At 42.4% G+C, this 22246-nt stretch overlaps 1 protein-coding gene across 1 annotated transcript in view; it reads right to left on the bottom strand.

The window, feature by feature from the left end:
- MACROD2 (MACRO domain containing 2) overlaps positions 1–22246 on the bottom strand; it is a 1470564-nt gene that overhangs the window by 64775 nt on the left and 1383543 nt on the right. The window contains exon 12 of the mRNA XM_019549129.1: positions 20689–20757. Within this exon, the coding sequence (XP_019404674.1) occupies positions 20689–20757 (69 nt within the window). The remainder of the gene's footprint in view (positions 1–20688; positions 20758–22246) is intronic.

Here is a 22246-nt window from a genome sequence, read left to right as displayed (position 1 = left end):
GCACTGCTGACTTACCTTAAAAGAAAACCTAGCTTAAAAAAAACAAAAAAAAAAGAGGAAATCAGAGTATAATAAATTGCATTTCTAAAAAGCTAAATGAAATGAAAATATGGGAATAACATAAAAATAATGAATCTACTTGTTAGATAATGCTACAGAACAACACTAGCCCTTTTCATAAGTGGATCTAAACATGTTTAATGAATATTAAAACCCACAAAGCCTTGGGAAAGAATCTTAGTTGCATTGTAGTCAATGGAAAAACCTCTACTGGCATCCATGAGGCCAAGATTTCATTCTTTCTTAGAAAGACAAAACTTGCCACACACGTGGGAAACCTGAGGCAGATTACTTACATGAACAGACCATTGTCCCGCACTGAATCAATGGCATGTCAAGCTCTATACCAGGAGTTCTAATTCCTATTCCTTTGCACACAGAGTATAAAATTACTAAGGTCTGATGGAAATTTTTTGGTAATGGAGCCCAAACCCTGTGTTTCTGATTCATGATGGTGAAAATAAACTGTAGAAATTCATGGCAAGGGGCCATGAAATCTGTGATCTATATTTTTATTTTCCATCCATCTAGATGTACGACTTTGTATTTTGCCCTTGTCAGTAAAGGCCCCTGAGATAAAAATTCTCCCAGCTATTGGCGATACATACTCCTTGACATACTAATTAATAAATGAGCTGTATAAACATATTCAGAGTAGAATATACCCCAAAGTTGTGCTAGGAAGTAAAACTAAGCAAAACTGACAAAGGCCTATAATAATAAATGATATTATGGGAAAAATACATATACATGTTGGGCTCCACTTCCATAAAGTTATTTCTTATAAAATAGCACAGAAATTCTTTGCCAAAGAGTGTCATGATATGATTCTTTTCCTTAAAGCTGCCAAGAACAATCTTTGACGGATAAGTGAGAAACCTGGGTAGTTAACATCTGATCCAAATTTAATAATCTGTAGAGCAGGTATGCACCAAAAGTGTGTGGCTTTAATTAACTGCAAATAATTCCCCAAGGCAAATATTTAATTACCCGCACAGCTTCTCATTTCTTCCATGGAATGATAATAAGTTGATAAATCCAAGTTTGGAAGAAGAACTGAACATAAACAGATTTTTTAAATTACCTCATTGATATAAAATCTGCCCAAACTTGCCCCTGTTGAACTTTTTTCATCTTATGTTATACTTAAAATGCTACATACTGATATTTGGACCATGGTTTATGCTTGCCTTTTATATTAGAATGGCAAATTCTGCTCTGAGTTAAAAGGGATTACTTCTATCAGTCTGAATCAGAGGTACAATAAATTAGAATTTCATCAAATTTAAATTTAATCAAAATGTGAAAATACATAGCTGAAGCAGCCTTCACTGTAACAGGGGAATAGGCAATACAAATCTACAGGGAAATTGTCAAAAGTTCTAAACAAAGTTTAACCACACTGAGTGAAATTTTGGCCCTACTGAGGTCAATAACAAGACTCTCACAGATGTCAAGAGGGCCAGGACTTCCCTAACCTGAAAACATGTCTTCTGAATTACTGCATTCTTTGTGTATGCACTTATAAAAGGTATTGTACTGATGACACTGGCATTTGTTTATCTGCAGAATGCATATGCACCAGGCACAAATGAAGGCAGTGCCAGTTTCCTTAATACTGCATCAAACCAGGAGCAAGGAACTACATCTCAGTTGAGAGCTAAGGGAAAACGATATAGTTACTTGCCTACTTCATGCTTCTTTCCCCCTAAATCAGTGCACTAACAGCAGGGAAGCTGATATTCTGTGCCAGAATGGCGATCCTGTAATGGCTGCTAACGCTTCTCTCCCTGCTGCTCCCAGGAAGGGAAGGAGCAGAGTTCACTCTTCAGGGTCATCTTAATCCTTTTATAGCCACTACCAAATTTGCAGTAGCCTTTGGCTAAGCAGCTGCCAATCTGACAGCAGTTATGAGAGGGTTAAAACTCTAACTCTTGCTGATGCTGAAGAGTGTACTTTGCCACTGCAGTTAGGATTCAGTTATGTCTCTGGAAAAATCTTTTTTTATTCTACCTTCCCCAAATCAGGTGTGTGCCTTATTTGGAGGGGGGGGGGGTATGGTAGGTGAGAAAATACATAGCTTGTCTATCCCATTCAGTCCCAATGCTCGAGAACAGCAAGAGTGATAAATAGTACTACTTGCAATGAGATGATCACCTGGATTTAGACTCCAAACACATTACATCATAGCCTGCACAACAGTCAAAAATGGTAACAACTTTCAAAAACTAATAATCCAGGCTGCAGAGAGTTAACTGACTACATCCCATTAGCTTCCAGCCAGTTGTAAACCTAATGCATTATTTATACTGATAGATCTTTGAATTAACTCTCCCTTTGATGGTGCCATCTTTTCTCCAAGAATGAAGAATATTTCAATTTCATTTAACTTCCATCCAGGGTATCCAAGGCAACAATTACAAATGTTGGTCAAAATAAGAATTGTCGTTTTGGAGCCATATTCACACCTGATATAGACAGGTGTGGCTCTGCCCTTTCCAGTAGAGTGTAAAATAGCTTACATCAGACCTATATTTGATCTGTTGTCTAAGAGGTTCAGGATACCATTGCTCAATTGCAGCTATGGCAGTAAACTAATTTCACCAGGCTCTCAGTTAATTCTCAGATGTAGGTACCACACTGAGAGTTCCTTCTATGCTAATTGGCACATCTTCAGGTTTGGATATGATATAATTGGCTGTGAATGACCTACTGATATGGGGCCTTTATAACAAGGCACTTTTTTCAGCATGGACACAACTTTGTTATTCTTTTATGAGTTCTGGAAAGCAATACTATAATACAGGATTTTCTATTACTTACTTTTATAAAGAGTGTAATGCAGGCAAGAGTTATTGCCTCATTGTGAGAGTCAGTAACTGCTACTTTAGGAGCAGAGGTCAGCCATTACATTAGTTTCAAAATCTTTAAGGTCAAGACCACGTCAAAGACTTTCAGAAAATGCAAATATTAAAGCAAATATTCAAGCCAAAGGGTCAGAAGACAGATTTATTTTTAGGATTAACATGAAAAAAGTAACATAGTAAACCTCAATTTATGAAGAAAATCCAGTTCACTGAACATGTATGGCAAGAGTGAAAGTACAAGATTACACATGAAGGACAGTTCTCCCTTAAAAGCCATTTTGTAGCTGGGTATGGGACCAGATCTTCAGCTCCTTTTCAGTGGAGTGAGCACCAGAAACCCATAGTAAGGGAATCCCAAAACTGCACCTCAGTGAATCTGTGTTCCCCTCTCCTTTTAAGTGGTGTCTTTGCATTCTAGCTACCTCTGAACTCTTTTTGGGTCCATGTACAGATGGATACAAATTAGAGATACCTAGTAGGGGGTGCTCTAAAGCAGTAGTTCTCAACTATTTTATACTACTCCATACCTCCATAAATGTTGCAAATTGAGTAGCACCCCATTTCAAATATTAAATCATGCCTGCACGTTTGAAGGGGTGTCAAGAAAGAGGAGAGGAATAGCAGCTACCAAGGCAGAGCTTGCCTAGCAGTGAGGGGCGTAGGGGGGAGGCAGGAAGAGTGGCTGGAAGGAAAGAGGCTACACTTGCCTTCTAATTACGGCCTGCCCTTATCGCATTTATCTCCTCTCTCCAGGAAGCAAGCATTCTTCAAAGGCTGTCAGGGTGCCCTGACACCCTGGTTGAGAATCACGTCTCTAAAGCTACCTTTGCTCACTCAGCCTTTTAGTGGCACTAAGCCTATATACATCTTAGGTTTTAAAATGTTGCACGCTTAGTTCAAATTATACACAAAGGTGACTACATTCATTCACAGTTACTACATGGCAACACTCAAGATATATGTTGGACCAATGCTCAGCCAAGATGGTTTAGAAGTTTCCAGCATCAGAAATACTGTGCCCACCCACTACGCTCCCTGCTCCCGCCATCATACCTATGCCCTGCACTGCCGCCCTCGCCCCCCCCGAACCCATATGTTCCCCACCCTCTGCTTTGGAAGTATGCCCCCACCCCACCAACTCTCCCACTGGGTTTGCCCAAAGCACCAGCTCAGCTTGTCACACCACTGGTTAATGAAGTTATATCACAAAAAAAGATTTCTGGAGGATTACGTTGCCCCTGATCACAGCTTTCAAACTCTTAGTTTGAAATGGATCCCTGCTCCACAACCTTTCCCCCTACAAGTGTTTTTCCCTCTAGACCTCTTTCTTGCTGATACTACATAGCCCGACCTTCTTTCCTTTCTCTTACTAGGGTTGCCAGGCAAATAACTTCCTGATGTAACACCATGTTACATCATTGTACATGCAGCAGTGATGTAATGCTACCATGCTGAAGATGAATGCCCTTGTGCAAACATAATGAGACCATGGTATCTTGAACATCTGAAAAATGATTAGCTAATTAAATGGTCAAAAGAATAATATCATTTTCCAATTTGTGGTTAAATAGCTACAATACAGAATTTAAAATATACCGACTTGTCCTGCAAACAGAATTTTCCTGCCTGTTCTCACTACAGCCTTCAGAATAGCCTTTTTGTCCCTGCTCTTGGGCTCAATCTTTAAGCATCTGCTTAACTTAGAGCGAATGAGCACTCCCACTGTGCTTAAGTGCTATGCTAAATCACAGCTGAAGGCTCAGGAACTTGAAAGATCAAGTCCTTTATCCTTTCTACCTCTCTGTCTTACTCTGCAGCTCCTCCTCCTTTACTTCTTACCGCAAAAACCTTCTTATTAGATGCAGAAACCTACATTCACAAGTCACACTAACAGCATAAATGAGTTTCACTGGGGTGAAAATGTTATTTGTGCTCACTTGAAGATAGTGCTATATTATTGACAGAGATAAGAAGGGTTTTGGTCTTTACCTTCCATTTTAAGTCCAAATATCTAACTTCAGTTCCACTAGCAATGAATGTTGGATCTACATGTTTCATATTGTATTTAATTTCTTATTAACAAAAACCTGAGGGATATTTTATAACTTTTTAAAATAAATATATGTTTAGAGAAGGATGGTATATAGTATCAGAAGCAACAGCCATGTGTTTATCTTTCTCTGAATGTAGCTATTTTCCCCAATTCTGCTATAGAGAGTAATTTTGATTTAAAATTTTATTACATTAATGCTTGACCTAATGGCTGTGACCTCATATTCACCAACTGCAAATTTCACACTTATAGATCATGGATGTGAATAGGTTATCAGTCTGATTTATGATCTCCTAAAACATAACCTACTTATGAGATACAACCCCAAGGAGGTATGCAAATTGTGACCAAACAGTATTACTACTTTTACCACAACTATGCATAAATTGTTTAATCTAAATACTTTATAAAAAGACCTTCCTTTTCCTGCTCTTTCATACCTTCTTAGACTGTATAAGGCAATGTTGCTGAAACATAAAATTAGCAAATACTCAGGAAGAAGAGAATGGTAAGATCTGAATGTTAAGTGGTTTTAATGATCTTCTAAGAGTCAATTCCCCAGCTAGTCACTGCATGGCTTATTTACTCAGTCATTTCTAATGTGCAACACACCTGGTTCTTGCACAGAGCATAGATAAATCACCATATTTTAGAGAGATATAAGAAGATTAAAGAGGGGGAATAAGCTGGCCACTATGAAAGGAACAGGTTCATTGCATTTTATTTTTAAGCATGATACTGTGAAAAATGACTTGAATATTTCTAGAGTGAAAGAAATCAAGCAGGTGTCTAAAATTACAGGTAATGGTGTGCACGGCGATGGATGCATGATTAGGGTATTCTTGTGCCTCATAAACTCAGAAAAATGTGTTAAAATGAAGTACCATAAAATGGTGATTTATGAGAATTTAGGGAGATATTTTAGAGCTTTGACTTTAAAATGTTATTTTTATATCCACTAAGATTTCATTTTAATCCATCTTTATGAGGGATTAAACTTATTTGAGCCAAAGTTTATATGACTTGGTAGAACAGACTTCCGCATGTGCAATAACCTATGCAGACATCTGTACAGGTGTTTGGGAGCTAGACTAGGCTGCCTGTCCTTTACATCTTTACAAGCTGGGATCATTGAACCCCCAGCTGGGAATGCACTGCTGCCAGCCATTTCCAAAACATAGTGGACTGAGATCTCCTCTAGCAATCCAACCTGACTCCAAGAGGACAGATCATCTCCCACATGTAAAAGGAAACTATAGTACAGCTCGTATGTCAGTTATTTACATTGCGGTGGCTGTAGTCAGGATCAAGGTGCATTGTACGAGGCATTGTACCACAATGCAAATTGTGGTCCTCTGCTTATAATGTGAAGACAAAATGCAGCAGGGGGGCATCATATAGGCAGAAAGAATATGAGGGAGAGGCAAAATGAAGTATGCTGACAAGACCAAGTATGACTGCAGGTAGATGGTTTCCAGTCAGCAAGTAATTAAAAAAGAAGAGAGGAAACAAACAGTAAGTAGGGAAGTCCATACTAGTCATGTCCGTAGAAGTATGTTGGAAGTAGTTCTATAGTCTAGTCTAGGGAGAAGTATAAGGGATAAGACTTATGAAAAGTCTTAAAACTTTTTGTGAGAAATGCAGAAAGGACAGTGGAGATATAATCGGATACAAGAGAAGAGAAGTCAGGAGGGACATACTTTTGAGAAAGTGCCTTGAAGTCAAACACCAGAATCTGCATCTTTATGTAATGGACATTCAGGAAAGGGACAAATATAAGTTGGGGAACATAATCAAAACAAGAGGGCTAAAAGATTATTGTATCTGAACTTTTTGAACGGGCCTGAGGTAGATGTTAGGAAAAGAAGGTGTAGTAGATGCAAGCTTGGCAGAGAGCTTAAGTCACGCAGAAGAACAAAGGACAGGTTTAGACGTCACGTAGAAGAAAAAGTGGACAGATCTGGATACAGTCTGAATGTACAAAGCTGGGGAAAGGAAAGATTCAAAGAGGAAGTTAATTATAAGCATCCAATATTTCTAAAATTGAAAGGTGTGTTGCAGATTATGAAAAGAGGCATTTGGCAGGCTGGTGATGGCTTGGTATCCAGTAGAAAAACACAGATTGGTTTGTGTTAGCCAATGTACCCTCCTAGAAATCCTTACACCTATCAAAGAGAAAAATGTTATCATTACAGCTGGAACACGTGGTTGCAGCTATAGTTAAGAGTGTTGAAACTCTTTTGCCTAAAATGTTCTTTTTCAGGTGCATATAATTGAAAATTTTTCAGCCTGAAATTTTCCACATCTAATTATAGCCCAAGGGTGAAGTAAAAACATTTCAGTGGTAGGTGCTGAGTGCTCAGCACTTTTGAAAAATCAGGACATTCATTTAGGTGTCTAAATATGGACTTGGAGTCTAATTGTAAGCACCTCATTTTTTTGAAAATATTGGCTTTTGAGTTGGATCTTTATTCACCTTTTTATTGATGTGTCATTTAAACTACTTCGCTCTGTTCCATATATATGATGAAAAAGTATAATGGTCCAAATATGTAAAGCACTCTTATAGGCAGGATGCCTCCAGGTCTGTGTGTTACATGAGCTGATTCGATTTGGACTCTAAGCAATACATATTTTTACATCATTTTGCTATTTTTAATTTAGCAGATTAAAAAAAAAAGTCTTCTGGCTGACTGACATCTAAAACCAGTTCAATGAATGTAGAAAAATAGCAACTTGCTTTATATGGGATTCCCAAAGGAAAGCATACTTCAGCGAACACCTGGAAATACATTAATTGGTACTTTTATTTTTAAAATTAATTAACATCTGATTTAATTTAGTTGACCTTCACATGTAAATTAAGTCCTTATTAAGCACTAATGAACTAAAATTAGTATATTGTGTTCAGAAACTGGCAAGATTACATCATGTAAAATGCACTCCACCTTTGTACTAAACCCCATAGTTTCATTTTCACTTTGCTGCAGTGAAAAATCATTGTCAAGTCAGAACAGAGGGCAGTTGTGGAGTGTGGAGGAGAAGCAGGTGATTGGTAAGTGGTGACAGACTCTTGGATTCACAGATTCAAAATAAGCCTAGGTCTGGAATGGAGAAAAAAACTTCATCACACAGTGGCTGTTCTGAGGCCTTTTTAAAATAAATTCACAGTTCCAGTATAAATTTTAGTGGATGGAATTTAAATTATGTGTAGTCTGTTTGATATGTATTTGAATTGTTTCAGTCACTTTGCTATGTTGTTATATTTCACAAGGAAAACTGTCTCTAACTTGAGATTAAGTGTTCATAAAGGATGTACTGCCATAAGCAGAGTTATGACATGCTACCAAAGGTGTCATCCCATAAAAGTGAAGTAGAATCATGGAAAGTTAGGTTGAAAGTGACCCCAGGAGGTCATCTAGTTGAACCCCCTGCTCAAACAAGACCATCCCAAAATAGATCATCCCAGCCAAAGCTATGTATCTAGCCAGGTTTTGAAAACATCCAAGGATGCAGCTTCCACCACGTCTCTGGGCAACTTGTTCCAGGGTTTATTACTCTCCTAGTGAGAAAAATCTCCCTAATATCTAACCTAAACTTCACTTGCTGCAACTTGAGACCACTGATTCTTGTTCTGCCATCTCCCATCCTCTTTTGAATCCCACTTCACGTACCTGAAAGTTGCTATTAAATACCCCCTCGGTCTTCTCTTCTCTAGACTAAATAAGCCCAGTTCCCCCAGTCTTTCCTCATTGGTCCCCCACCAGCCCCCTCACCATTTTTGTTGCCCTCTGCTGGACTCTCTCCAATTTGTCCACATCCTTTCTGTAGTGGGGGGCCCAAAACTGGACACAGTACTCCAGATGTGGCCTCACCAGTGCTGAATAGAGAGGAATAATCACTTCCCTTGACCTGCTGGCAACACACCTACCAATGCAGCCCAGTATGCCGTTAGCCTTCCTGGCAACAAGGCCACACTCCTGGATCATATTCAGCTTATTGTCCACTGTAATCCCCAGGTACTTTTCTGCAGAGCTGCTGCCCAGCCAGCCCCCAGCCTGTACTGGTGCATGGGATTCTTCCATCCTAAGTGCAGGACTTTGCATTTGTCCTTGTTGAACCTCATGAAATTTCTTTTGGCCCAATCCTTCAATTTGTCTAGGTTACTCTGAACCTTAGCCCCACCCTCCAGCATATCTACTACTCCCTGCCAGCTTGGTGTCATCTGCAAACTTGCTGAGGGTGCACTCCATGCCATCTTCCATGTCGCTGATGAAGACATTGTACAAAACTGGCCCTAGGACCGAACCCTGAGGCACTCCACTTGATACTGGCTGCCAACTAGACACTGAGTCATTGATTACTACTCTTTGAGTCTAATGCTCCAGCCAGTTTTCTATCCATTTTCCAGTCCATTCATCCAGCCCATATCTCCTTAGCATGCCTGCAAGAATGCTGTGGGAGACCATATCAAAAGCCTTGCTAAAGTCAAGGTATACCACATCCGCTGGTCTCCCCACATCCACAGAGCCAGTCACCTTTGTCATAGAAGGTAATCAGCTTGGTCAGGCATGACTTGCCCTTGGTGAATCCATGCTGACTCCTCCTAATTACTTTTTTCTCCCTCAAGTGCTTAGAAATGGATTCCTTGAGGATCTACCCCATGATTTTTCCAGGGACTGAGGTGAGGCTTTCTGGTCTATAATTCCCTGGATCCTCCTCCTTCCTGTTTTTTATACTTAGGCACTATGTTTGCCCTTTTCTAATCATCCAGGTAGCTGTTCAAGTAGTAGCCGCTCATGCAAGTTTTCAAGGGTAAATTGGCAACACTTCTTTGTGTTATCTGTATTCAAAGACTTCAATGAAAAAAGCACTGTTCCAGATCCCAGGATAATGGAAATGGGTGCTGGCTTCCAGAGAACAGCATCTAAGGTCTAGGTAAGCTTGTAAGGTTTTCAGAATCAGATAGCTAACAGAATATGCTGTCTCTCACTCATGAGGAGACATAGGACACCAAAGGGCAACTAGTTATTTTAAGGTTAAAGGAAAAAAGATTTTCGATAAAATCACTTGTACACACTAATGGAAAGAGTCTGAGTAATTTCATGACAGCATAGATGGTATTGAAGACAGTGAAACAAGCATGACCTCGAGTTAAGCACATGCTTAAGTGACATCCTGAATAGGAGTATGTTCTTGAATCAGGGCTTCAATGAGCATGGAAACCAAACAATCATTTTACTTCTAACGATGGGCACCACAGTAAAAGGGTCACTGGTGGAAGACTGTTTTGTTGTTGTTTACGATCTAGCAGTCAATATAAATTTGTGGCTATTAATAGAGCTCACTTCAAAAGCATTAAATACAATTTTACATTTCATGATGCATATTTATATATAACACAACAAAGAAATATTTCCGGGCATTTTCTGATCCCAACAGCATGCTAAGGATCCCAGTATTTCTGGGCATTTTCTGATCCCAACAGCATGCTAATGCTAAGGATTAAGTAGAAAATGATTAGTACTGGCTGACTATAAATGGAATCAAAATCTTATTGTTCTCTGCCAATCTGACTTACTGAAAAGCAGCCTTATAATTTCATGGTAGACCTAGAAATCTCAGTAGTTTAAGAATGGTTCAAGCTGTGCATATGTTTTTGGAACTGTGCGGCTTGAAAGTATTTCCCACAGACCTCCCTTTATATTAATAAGATGAAAGGACACGAGAAAAGGATAATTTAGTTAAACAAACCATGGACTTTAATGAGTCCAAAACTTGGCAGTTTTTAGCTGTGTCAACTCAGTGGGCAAACCATTTGAAACCTGAAAGCTATATGGAGTGAAAGCAGGTGTTTTCAGGAGTGCCAGGATCTCACAGAAGAGCCATTACCCAAGTAACAAATCTTGTGTAAAACTATTATTATTTCTTCAACTGCTAAGGGGATGAAGTTTGAATTGCAGGATATAGCAAAAGAATCAACGAGTTAGAAATGAGGCCCAGGTCCTCCAAGAGGTTCTGTGAGGGTACAGGTCTTTCCTCATGGCATATGCACTATGTTCTATGATTATATTTTTAAAAATAACTGAGAAGCAGATCCTCCCATTGAATTCATACTTCACCTACAACCAGTGTTGCTCCACAAATTTCTTACACAGAGCACAAAACATCACTTCTATCTTACTGCTATACATCTCTGATGGGAACACAGCTGCCTGAATGCAGGTTTTCACAGGTAAAGATAGAGGAATTGATTTGTATTTTAGAACATTGTAACCGGGACTCAAGCAGGAGCCCTGTTACTTAGACAAGGTCGGGTCAGAATGATCCAACGATGACCCCTACCAGGTGGGAGAAATTACACACCCAAGACAAGATCGGGTGATTAGCCCGTGAAATACGGGCATAAAACCGGTGGCAGGAGACAGACTGAGTACCTTTGGGCACAAGAAAAGGTAAGAGAGACAAGGAGACCGTCTGACGACCTGGGAAAAGACGTTGGGACTACAGGACCTAAGACGAAAGACGTCAGGCAGGCTGCTTACTTTACTCCTCAGGCAATCCTGGTGAATGTGAGGACAGCTGAGACACAGCATAGTGACTCAGTGGGGGAATCCCAAGTAGTGATAAAAATCCTGGGACGATGGATGGGCAAGGGGTTCCCAGGCTGGACTAAACCCCGACCCCAGATCCACAGCTTTGCCACGTGCAGCAGTGTGGAGACCCAGAGGATAACCTAGACTGCTCCCGGCACTCAATAGAAGCTAGAGGCATGGGGAACGTGCCTTGCTAATAAGACAATCAGCACTTAGAACGTTCAGCCCTACATTGCAACTGGAGAGGCATCCGGTGTTGCAAGCTCTGCTTGGCAACTCAGACATGTCTCACTAATGAGGTAACTGGTGAGACTTCTGTTTCTGTGCTACTTTTCTTTGGAAAATAAACTTGCATAAAGTATGTACCATCTGGGCGATTTTATTTGATCCTTAGCCATAAAAGACCACTGATCTCCTTCTTTTTCCTTTTGATCTCAATCGTGGCAGGCGAGTACAATGGGGAGACGCAGCTAGGATCACCCTCCCACTTACAAACACACTTACTGGTAACATCCAAGTCTTTGTATGTATCCAACTCCTGGCATTGGACTGAGATTTTTTACAAGAGTCTTAATTTTCAATATAAATATTTGCAGCTGTTGCCACTTATCAGAACTCTGGCCTTGTGCTCCCCATCTGTGTATTCCATTTTATGCAGCCTCCTTCTATTTCTGTCATCATGCTCCGGTTCTCCTTCCTTCCTTCTCCAGTGGAACTTGCAGAAGGGTCTGGCTTTGAAATGTCAACCTAGAACAGATCCTCATTATCATCCACTAGCACTGTGGCTGCATGGCTTCTCCAGGAGCTTCCTCTAAAATCTCTCGGAGCAGTTCTTTTTGCAGAGAGACAACTTGTACTTTATCAGCACTGAACTGCACCAGGCTGAGTCATAGGATGGGTAGTGAACAATGCTATGTGAAGTAGGGCTTTGTAAAACAGCACTGTTTTGTTTCAACGTCCATTTCACTGTTTTGATGCAACAGTGTTTTGTTTTGAGTTTTGTTTAGTTTTGAAGCATGGTTCTGTTTAGTTTTGTCAAAACTGTTTTGACGTTTCGCCCATAGGCTATAATGGGGAATCATGAAGCTGCCTATAACTTTGTCATTTTTTGGCAGATTTGGATGAAAACAGCAGGCATGATAGCCCGTTCTGAGGTCACAAAGCCTGCCAAGTTTCAAGGAGATAGGTATAGTGGTTTCTGGGAAACTGCACCTCAAGCTTCTGACAAGCAAAACTCATGACGTGTGACTGTGTGTGTGTGTTAAGGCACACCCCCTCACTGGCACTGGGGCCTCTACACAATATGGTAGCATTCCTCCCCAGTGAGGTCTCCTCCTCCTCTAAAGCCTCATTCCAGTTCACCACTTAAATAACAACAGGTAATAACTTAGTAAGCAGCACAATAGCACCAGCAGCATCTCAGGCAGCCAAACTGTGACAGAGCCTTTCTTTCCTTTCCTGCAGAAGCTTCTTCTCCAGCAGCTGCCAGAGAACTCTCCCTGCTAGCCCCAGCCCTGGGGCTTAGATGTACCCAGGGCCCTACATCCTTCCGGTCAGCTGACAGGAGAGAGCTGCTAGGAGTGTTGGTCTAAGGACATGGCACTGGCAGACAAGATTTTCTGGGTCAATCTATTATCTTTTAGTAGACCAACTGAATAGTTAGAGAAATATATCTTAGAAAGGTTCTGGGTTCAAAACCCTTCATCAGACCGAGGAAGCACCTGCAGTTGGTGTATGTGAGTGCTATTCCTGGATGGAAGGAATAGTAAAGAAGCCAGAGCCTGGCATGCAATGCAGGCAAGAAAGCTAGTCAGTGAAAATGGAAATGGAGGCATCAGGGGGTGAGGGACAGGGGGGACTGGGATGTAGCAGGTAAAGTGGAAAGGTACCTGGGGAGTCAGATGCCCGGCAGGTTGTAGTGTATCAGAATTCCAATATCTGTACCTAGGAGGCTGATGAAGTGAAGTTCATGGTTCCGGCTCTGAAAAGTGGTGTGTAAATTCAAACAAGCACTGAACCCCACTAACCTCATTACCAGAAGCCAACTTCCTACAGTCCAAAACACACCGAATAGATCCAGACCATGACATGCCAAGATGACATCCAAAACCTGCCAACAATATCTCCAGTGTGGAGATATCTTCACAATATGCAGCGTGGGACAGTCGGGGGGCAGTGGGGATCACCCTCCTACCTGGCAGCACGTGGCGAGTGGGGCTTTTTTTTTAAGCACTGGGAGCTGGGGCAGGTGCGGCAGCCATGGGTGGGCAGCAGGCAGGGGATGGGGCCTGGCAGGAAGGAACCCCATGATTCCTTCCCCCCACTCCAGCCCTCCCTCTCCTGCCCCCTATTTACCAGCTCCAAGTCCGGCTGCAGCACCCTGCTGCAGCCATCGGGGACTGCCTGAATCACTGAAGCTCTCCAAATGTTTTCCAAAGATTCGGGGAGTTTCAAATCGATTCAGACCTTTTATCGGTCCCCTGGTTCAACTTGGATTTGGAGATTCAACCACCGATTTGGGCCGAATCTCCTGCGAATCAAATCAACACATGAAGCTTTGCACAGCCCTACCAGGTACCTCTGCAATTTCACCTGTGCTGCTACATCCCCCTTCCCCCTGCACTCCAGCCTGTCCCTCACCCCCGATGCCTCCATTTTCACTGACTGGTTTTCTTGCCTGCATTGCATGCCAGCCTTTGGCTTCTTTACTATTCCTTCCATTCAGGAACAGCGCACACACCAACTGTAGGTGCTTCCTCAGCCTGACAAAAGGTTTTTCAACCCAAAAGCTGGCATCCCAGGCAGATAATTTGAGCTCACCTGGGGCCTCACAGCTCCACTGCAACCAGCAAGCCTCAGGCCTGTCAAAGACATGACAGGTCTAGGCTTTCCCCAGCCAGGACTGTGTGCATGCATGTGGTGGATAGAGGTTATGGCACCTCCTACCTGCCTTTTACCAGGGGTCCGCTCGGTCCTGGCATTTCCTGGGGCTGCCCTGCTTCTGGCGTCCCACCAGGCCTCCCAACCCTGGCAGAGTGCAGTTTTAGTAATCATGCCCAGGACCTGGGGCCTCCTCTTACCTCACAGCCCCAGCCCATACCTCCACATTAGTCCTGGCACAGGAGCTCAGCAGGAACATGTTCTTCCCCTGCTGGCTGGTGATGCAGCGAGTGCTGCCTCCAGCTCTGAGAGTGGGGCATTAAATGGTTTTTAAAAAAACGATATAGATGTGGATAGAGTGAGGAGTGAGGAGGGTGGCATTCACTTGGAGCTTGGGGAACCCCAGCAGCAGGAGGTTCACCTTCAGGAACACCAGCTGCCCCCACCAAATCAGGATCCAAGGAGGTACAGTGGGTGTCACTAAATCACCAGCAGTGCTAAACACCCTCTCACTTGGAACAATCATTGGTGGACTGGATAAGTGTTCCCAGGCAACTATGGCCACATCTGGCTGCGGCTTGCCCAGTAGGCCAAGGAGTCACATAGCAGTGGCTCCATGTCCTCAGTGAGATAGGCAGCCACCAAGGCCTGAGTGCTACCTGCCTGAGGGTGAGGTCTGCTGCCTCTGGACCCTACCATGGAAGCCATGCCCTTGACCCAGATTGGCAGCACCTGTGGTAGAGGAGGAGACTGGCTGGTGTGCTAGCATAGGACAGTGGATCCTCCTCTTCCACATTCCCCACCCTCTGCCATTCTGCCTCCCTGACTCTTCACCTGCACCTCTGTCCACTGATTTAGTCTTTGACTGCTGTATATGGTCCCCTTCACCCTTGAGTCACACATATCAGCCAGCACGTGGACTGTACTGGACTGCAAGGGATCAAGCCATTTCCTGATGCCCTCCTTCAGCTGCCTCACCAGTGCCTGCACATCTGGTGACAGCGGCCTGCCCCAGACAGGAACACTAATCCCCTGGAACTTCTCCTCGTGGCTCTGAAGTTCCCTCACTACAGAGATCACCTGGCTAAGGAGGGCATCGCCATTGCTGAGAGTCTTGGTAGCTGTGAGGAAGGGCTTGAGGGCCACCAAGGTCTGGGAGATGGTATCTATTAAAAGGGCCACTGCTCCCAATCTCCCCAAGCAAGGCCATTTCATGGATGGCCTTCTATTGTTCCACCAGACTCTAGAGCATCAGGTATGTGGAGTTCCACTGAGTTTCCATATCATGCATGATTTTGTGCTGTGGGATGTTCAGCTCTGCCTGTTTGTTCCACAGCATCTTGCCCCACTTGATGCTCCAATGGAAGTAGTCTGCCACCTTCCTGCATTTGGAAACGAGCTTGCTGGTGGTGCTGGCACTGTCACGGGCAGCCCTGTCCCTCTCCAAGGCATCCCTGACAATGAGGTGAAACTTGTGTGTCACACAGTGGATGCCAACAAAATTGGGATCATAGACTGCCTTGACCATATCATCCCCATTGTCAGTGACCATGAACCCACAGGTGAGCTCACCCTGCTCAATGAGCCACCCCTGCACCTAGCAGTTCATGGCCCCCATAATCTTTATTGCTGTGTGGGACTCATCCATCACTTTGGCTTGATGGAGAGCCCACCAATGGCCTGACTGGATGCACCAGGGCTTTGTGAGGGAGAAGTATCCATGATCTCCACCCCGGCTTCTCCAGCTGTCTGAGATAAAGTGTAAGGCCATCAGCAGACTTGCCTTGCACTGCTCCTCCCTCAAGTACTCCCTTCATGTGTCATACAGGGAGGGCACCACCATCCTACTGAAGGTGGTGCATGCAGGCACTTGGTATGATGGGGCCATGAATGGCATGAGCCACATGAACCCTGGCTGCTCAACTGAAGAGAAGGTCTGGCCATTGCCTTTGCAATGTGCCCCTCTTTCTGTCCGCCTTTCCCCCACTGTTCCAGGATGGCCTACCTCTGCTTTGGGAGGATGGGAGTTTTGGAGTGAGAGGGGGACTTCCCTATGGGCACACTCCCACTGGTGCCAGGCTGAGGAGGAGCAAAGACAAGGAGGTGATGCCTGAGGAGATGCATCAGCATCCCTGTGGTTCTCCTGCATTTTGTTCCCTTGCCTGAGCTGGTTTTGGCTCAGCAGTGCAGACAGATAGAGTATCTGGGATCATCTGCCAGGTCAAAATGATCCCAGACCACACTACCCACTCACTTCTGGGGTGCAGGTGCACGTGTGAATGCTTCCTTTTTCCCCTTCCTCAGCAGGCAGACCAGCAGGAGGAGTGGACTCAGCTGAGCCACTTGCCTCCACAACCTCTACCTCAGCCTCTTCCGAAGTGCCTTCTGGAGAAGGAGACCTGGCTCTAGGGGAAACTTGAGGGGTGTGGAGCATAAACTCAGATGATTCCCCCTCCTTTCCCAGAATTACCCTTGCTAGGCCACTCAGATCCAGATCCAGCTCTTCCTCTGGCACTGGAAGGCTCAACATAGGAAGTAAAATGGGGGTGGAGGAGACTGTGATGCTGGTGCTGGTGCTTGTTGTCATGGTGGTAGTGGGGTGGGTGGTTATGGCTGGTGTTTTTGAAGGGGATGCAGAATCAGGCACAGGCAGTGGCAGTGGCACTGCTCCCCTCTCCTTGCTGCCTGTAGAACTAGTGGAAGCCTCATGCCTGCTAGCTGTAGTAAAGAGTCTGTGTCTCAGTTTGTGGGGGAGAGAGGGGGAGAAATGTACAGCTCTCCCTCTACCCCCTCTCCCTGAAGGCTTGCCAGCTGCCTTTCCAGCACGCTTGATCGAGTGTTTCATAGTGTCCTGTCTTCGCTTTGGTGTGCTGGAAAATCTGTGTTTTCTTCTGTAATTTAATCTGATTTATGTAATATATGTAGATAAGATAATTGTATGTATGTGTATTTATGCAATGCATGTATTTATGTAATAAATAAAAATATATAAATGTAGGTATGTGTTCCTATATACATTCTATACTGTAATATGCAATATAATCATGCCGTGCTTCCCTGCACAGTGAATGGAATGCACACTGTGAGAAAAAGCATGGATTTGAAAAGAATCAAAATAGACTAACAAAAACAGAAAGAGGTTTTTGGAGGAGGAATAAATTGAAAGGAATCAACACATATAATAATAAAATAAAACGGTATAGAAAGCAAAAGATATTGATGAATCCTACTTGTTAACCTTTGTTGTGTGACGTTGCTGAGCTTCTGGAAGACGGCTTAGTAACTGACCCCAAGGCAGAAAGCAGCCCAGTTCAAACAATGCTTTTTATGCTGTTTTTCCATCCCTCCCCCAGAGCACTGGGATTGGAAGGGACCTCAGGGAAGGATCACAGTCACTAGTCAGCTAAATGGTCAGTATCGAGCAGTCCTTTCCCACTCTTCCCCCTCTCTCTCCTTACTTTCTGTTTCCTTGCAGGCAAGTCCAACTTCAGCTTCAAAACTTGAAACATTTTGAAACTTTTGAAATGTTTTGACTGCCTTCATTTTGTTTCGAAGCTGTTTTGAAGCCCTTCATTTCATTTCGGTTTCACTGTTTTGAGCTCAAAAAGGGGTGAAATAGCATCGAAATGAAACAGCTGGGGAAATTTCACACAGCCCTCATGTGAAGCTGTTAATAGGGATGGTGAAGTACACATTGGTATCTAGGCCAAACCTCTAAATGAATACTTACCCTTGCTTCCAGAGGTGGAGGAGAATAGGTGAACACGAGTTTTTCACTTCTTGTTCTTGCTGGGTTATTTCCCCAGAATAACATCTCTCTTAAAAATTATTTCTGAAAAAGCTACTCTTTTTCCTTGTCTGAGAGCCTCAGTACCAGGCACATCCATCTCCCTGAAACACTGCAATTCCTGCATTCCAGAAACTATCCTAGGATATGTTGCAGGGGTTTTAAAGGTACCAAAACAATCTGCAGTTATAACAGTCTTTTCCCTGTCTTACATGAACACAGGGCCTGATTCTTGATGCTGCTAATGCCCCTTTATACCATTCTGGAAGCATAAAAGTGCTTTACAGCCAGCTGAACATACCCTCTGTACAGAGGCTTCCCTGACAGCAAAGCTCTCTACATCAGCTCTATACCTAGCTATTAGATTAGGAAACAGTTATGAGTGTCAAGGTTTGCACTGCAGTATTATTATTTTAGCTTTCAAGGTACCACTGGAAGATCAGACATTCCCTCATACTAAGGGAAAGAGTAACTAGGAATCTGGTTCTCCTTGTGTGCAAGATGCCACAGCAGCATAAAACATTCTCCTGAGATACCCAACCCTAATATAATCTGGTATTTGACCAGTCAAATAAAGTTTGGTAAATTGACTGATCAAAAGTTGTAAAATATTGTCAATAGGTCCAAATAATACACAGAAAAAACACAAATTTTCCATTAAAAAATGTGTCATAAAACAATAAAAAAATTTCTGTCAAGAAATCTATTTTAAAAATGTAGATTTTTTGGTAAAATTGCTACAATCTTTAACCAGTCGAAAATATGCAGTAAATTGACTGGTCAATTGACAATATTTGACTAGTCAATTGACCAGTTTGCCATCCCTAGATTATACTATCATTTCATAATTCTGTGGCCAGAACAACATGAAGCAGATAAACTCATTCCCTCTTCTCAGTTCCCTCAAGAATGAAGGCTAAAGCCCTATTTGCTAAGAAGAGACTATTAAACCTATGGATGAAATAAGTGGAATGGTTATCCACAAAGATGAGGGATAATTTCAGTGGGAAATAAATCAGTAGGCATTCATATTACATTCATACAGAAGATATAAAATCAGGAGCAAGAACTCAAAACAATATCTGAATTTCAAAATCTCCACTGAGACGTGAGAAGGAAAAAAACCTCAGCATCCTGCCATTCATAATACAAAATGTAATAAACAGTTCCAATAAGAAATCTGACAGATAGGCTAGTTGTCAGTGGGGAGCAGGTATGAATGAAAGGTAATCACCTATAACGCTTTGGAAGAATCTTCACCATTTCTGTTAACCTTGCCCTGACCTTAATCTAGGAGGATCTCAATGGCAAATAATATTCTGGCAAGGGTGCTTTTTTGTTTTGTTTTTTTTTGAACATTTTTATAGTATTTCTATCAGCCAGTTGAGTGAGCAGTTCAATTAACCTGGTCAAAGCTTTGAACCAGTAATCAAGTAAAATCTGGGGGGTCCTTAAAAAGCAATTTTAGAAGAAGACAGCAAGATCTCACACCCTTTCAGGATCATCTAAAAAAATAAAGTGGAATCAAACCGTGACAGTGAATTAAACATTACATTTTTTAAAATAAATAAGTTAATGGAAGTTAATAATTATGTATCTCAGTAAAAATGCATTAAAATTCTCTATTAGTCTGACTTGAAGGCTGTACTGATGGACTGTATTTATTATAGATCGCTGAACTCCTGTTTTGAATTGCCAGTAGCAAAGGTTTTATAAATCACCCATGCCTTTTTTGACATACCAGAAAGAATTCTGAAAGAGTAGGCTAGCATGAGCAATTAATGCTGTGATACCATAAAAGGATCAAGAAGAGTGTGTCTGTGTGCTGGTCTCCTATCTGTAAACCAAACAACTTGATGGGAAAATCTCAGCTTGAAACATTTAAATAAGATTGTCTTTCTTCTTTCCTAAACTCTCTGCCTTTTGGCCCGGTGACACTTTTAAATATTTATCACACACTAAATGATCTGAGTGCCCAGCACAGTATGCACCAGATAAACATTACTTTTTTTCTCTCAAATATGACTTCATTCTCATCTGCCCCTGCACAAAGTATTTATAATCATTCATTTCAGGTTATTTTCTTCTCAGCACACAGTGAACTAGTACTTTAATTCTGTAAGACCGATGTGCTTAATTTATGTACAAGAGTTACCCTACCCAGGCCAAACTTGTGGCGTATTTTTAAGTGTCAAGTATGGTATTTTTACATTAACTGCATTATGATGAGAATAAGGATTCTGTGGTACTTCTCTTACAGCACAACAGCTGGTGCCAACCAGTTTTTTAGAAATAGTTTTGTCAATGAAAATCAAGGCATATGACAGATTTCTAACTTTTTAAGCCTACGTTTGGCTTTTTTCAGGGACAAGAAAGTTAGGTGTTGTACAATGTGTACTAGGTGACTAGACAGTGTATACTTCAGCTGTATTTTGCTATCTGTACCTTTGTCCACATGCATCTCTATTTCTTCTTCTGAAGGTTGGCTGGGTACATCTGAAGGCATTGTCTCATCTGTATAAAGAGAGGAAGTGAAAGAGAAATATAGGTTATTTGTTAGAAGTTAGCTTGGTTGAACTGATTTATCATACAAGAGGGTTACACCTAATGAATTAAGAGGCCTGGGGCTAATTGAATGGGAGTCAGCAGAGCTGGGTTTGATTTCCTGCTCTGTCCTCAACTTACTGTGTGACCCAGGGGCATCATTAACCTGATCCTTTTCCCATGAAAGTCACAGACATCAGTAATACTGGATCAAGCCCTCTTATCTCCTCGCACATGCAGTCCCTTTAAAATGAGGAGGATGACTTCATTACATGGGTTCTTCTATGAAGTTATTGCTTCTAATATGCTTGGAGACCCCCACTTAGCAGGTGCTGTAAAGGCTTGATCAGGCAAAACACTAACCATCTTTTTCCACTCCCAGCAAGCGTGTAAGCCTGTGCCTAAACCATCCCTAAGGATGCATTTAGATGAGCATGTATGTGTGCTCTGCAGAGCCTCTGACCATGCGCGACGCATGTGCAACCGTGTGTTGTGCTGCAAATTTGCAGCATGGTGCCAAAATTTGGCACCTGGAACTGCCAATATAAAATAAAAAAGCAGCACAGCACATGCTCCAGGGGTATGCACCAGAGCAACTGGAAGCTGGGTCCTCCAGGGAGATGCTCTGGCTGCCAGTCAAAGTATCTTCCCTCCAGCATGCTGGGAGCTGGAAGGAGGAGGGAGCAGGCAGCAGGGCATTTTGCCCTGCACTGCAGCACACGTGCAGAAGCATGCACAGTGGTGAAAAGTAGTGGCATAAATTTGTGCCACTACTTTTTGTGCTGCTACAAGCTCACACCCCTGCATGTGGAGGCATGGCCTAAGGGGGGAAAAAAATAAATCTACTTAACTTTAGGCATAATCATAAGTCTTGTTTTTGTTAGTGAAACTAAAGAATGCTTAAGAGCTTGAAATGACTCTGATAGCTTAGATATTCTACAATCAGCTTTTCAAGAGTTAAAGCTGAAGTTTAATGATGCTAGGTTAGGCCAGATTTTAGAACTATGCACTTCAAATGATTCTTCTTACATTTGTAAATACCTTAACTTCTTATTGACTATGTAATATGAATGCAGGTGTACATGCCACATATTTAAATATTAGATTGTATAAGAATACACTGTGCCTTTTATTTTCTTCTAACCCTTTTTTCTCCTGATTTTAAAAGTAGTACATTCATGATGTGTTATAATCACCTGAAAGCTCTTCCTTTTGGTTCATAAAATATAGCCTTGTTCAACAACAAGAGGCGATCCTCCAAGCACAAAGGAAGGTAATCCCAGTGAAGATCAAAGGGAGCAGGAGAGCACACAAGCCTCCATGGCTCACCAAAAGCATCAGGGAATGTCTCCTTGCTAAAAAGGAGGCTTATACCCAATGGAAAGAAGGGGTCATCGCCAGGGATGACTATTCTGCAGTCGCTCAGGGTTGTAGGGGGGCAGTTAGGAAGGCCAAGGCA

Source organism: Crocodylus porosus, unplaced genomic scaffold (assembly GCF_001723895.1).
Source record: "Crocodylus porosus isolate Cpor-Errol unplaced genomic scaffold, CroPor_comp1, whole genome shotgun sequence".
NCBI classification, from domain to species: domain Eukaryota; kingdom Metazoa; phylum Chordata; order Crocodylia; family Crocodylidae; genus Crocodylus; species Crocodylus porosus.
The sequence above is the reverse complement of the archived record's forward strand: the minus strand, read 5'-3'. Positions and strand labels throughout refer to the sequence as shown.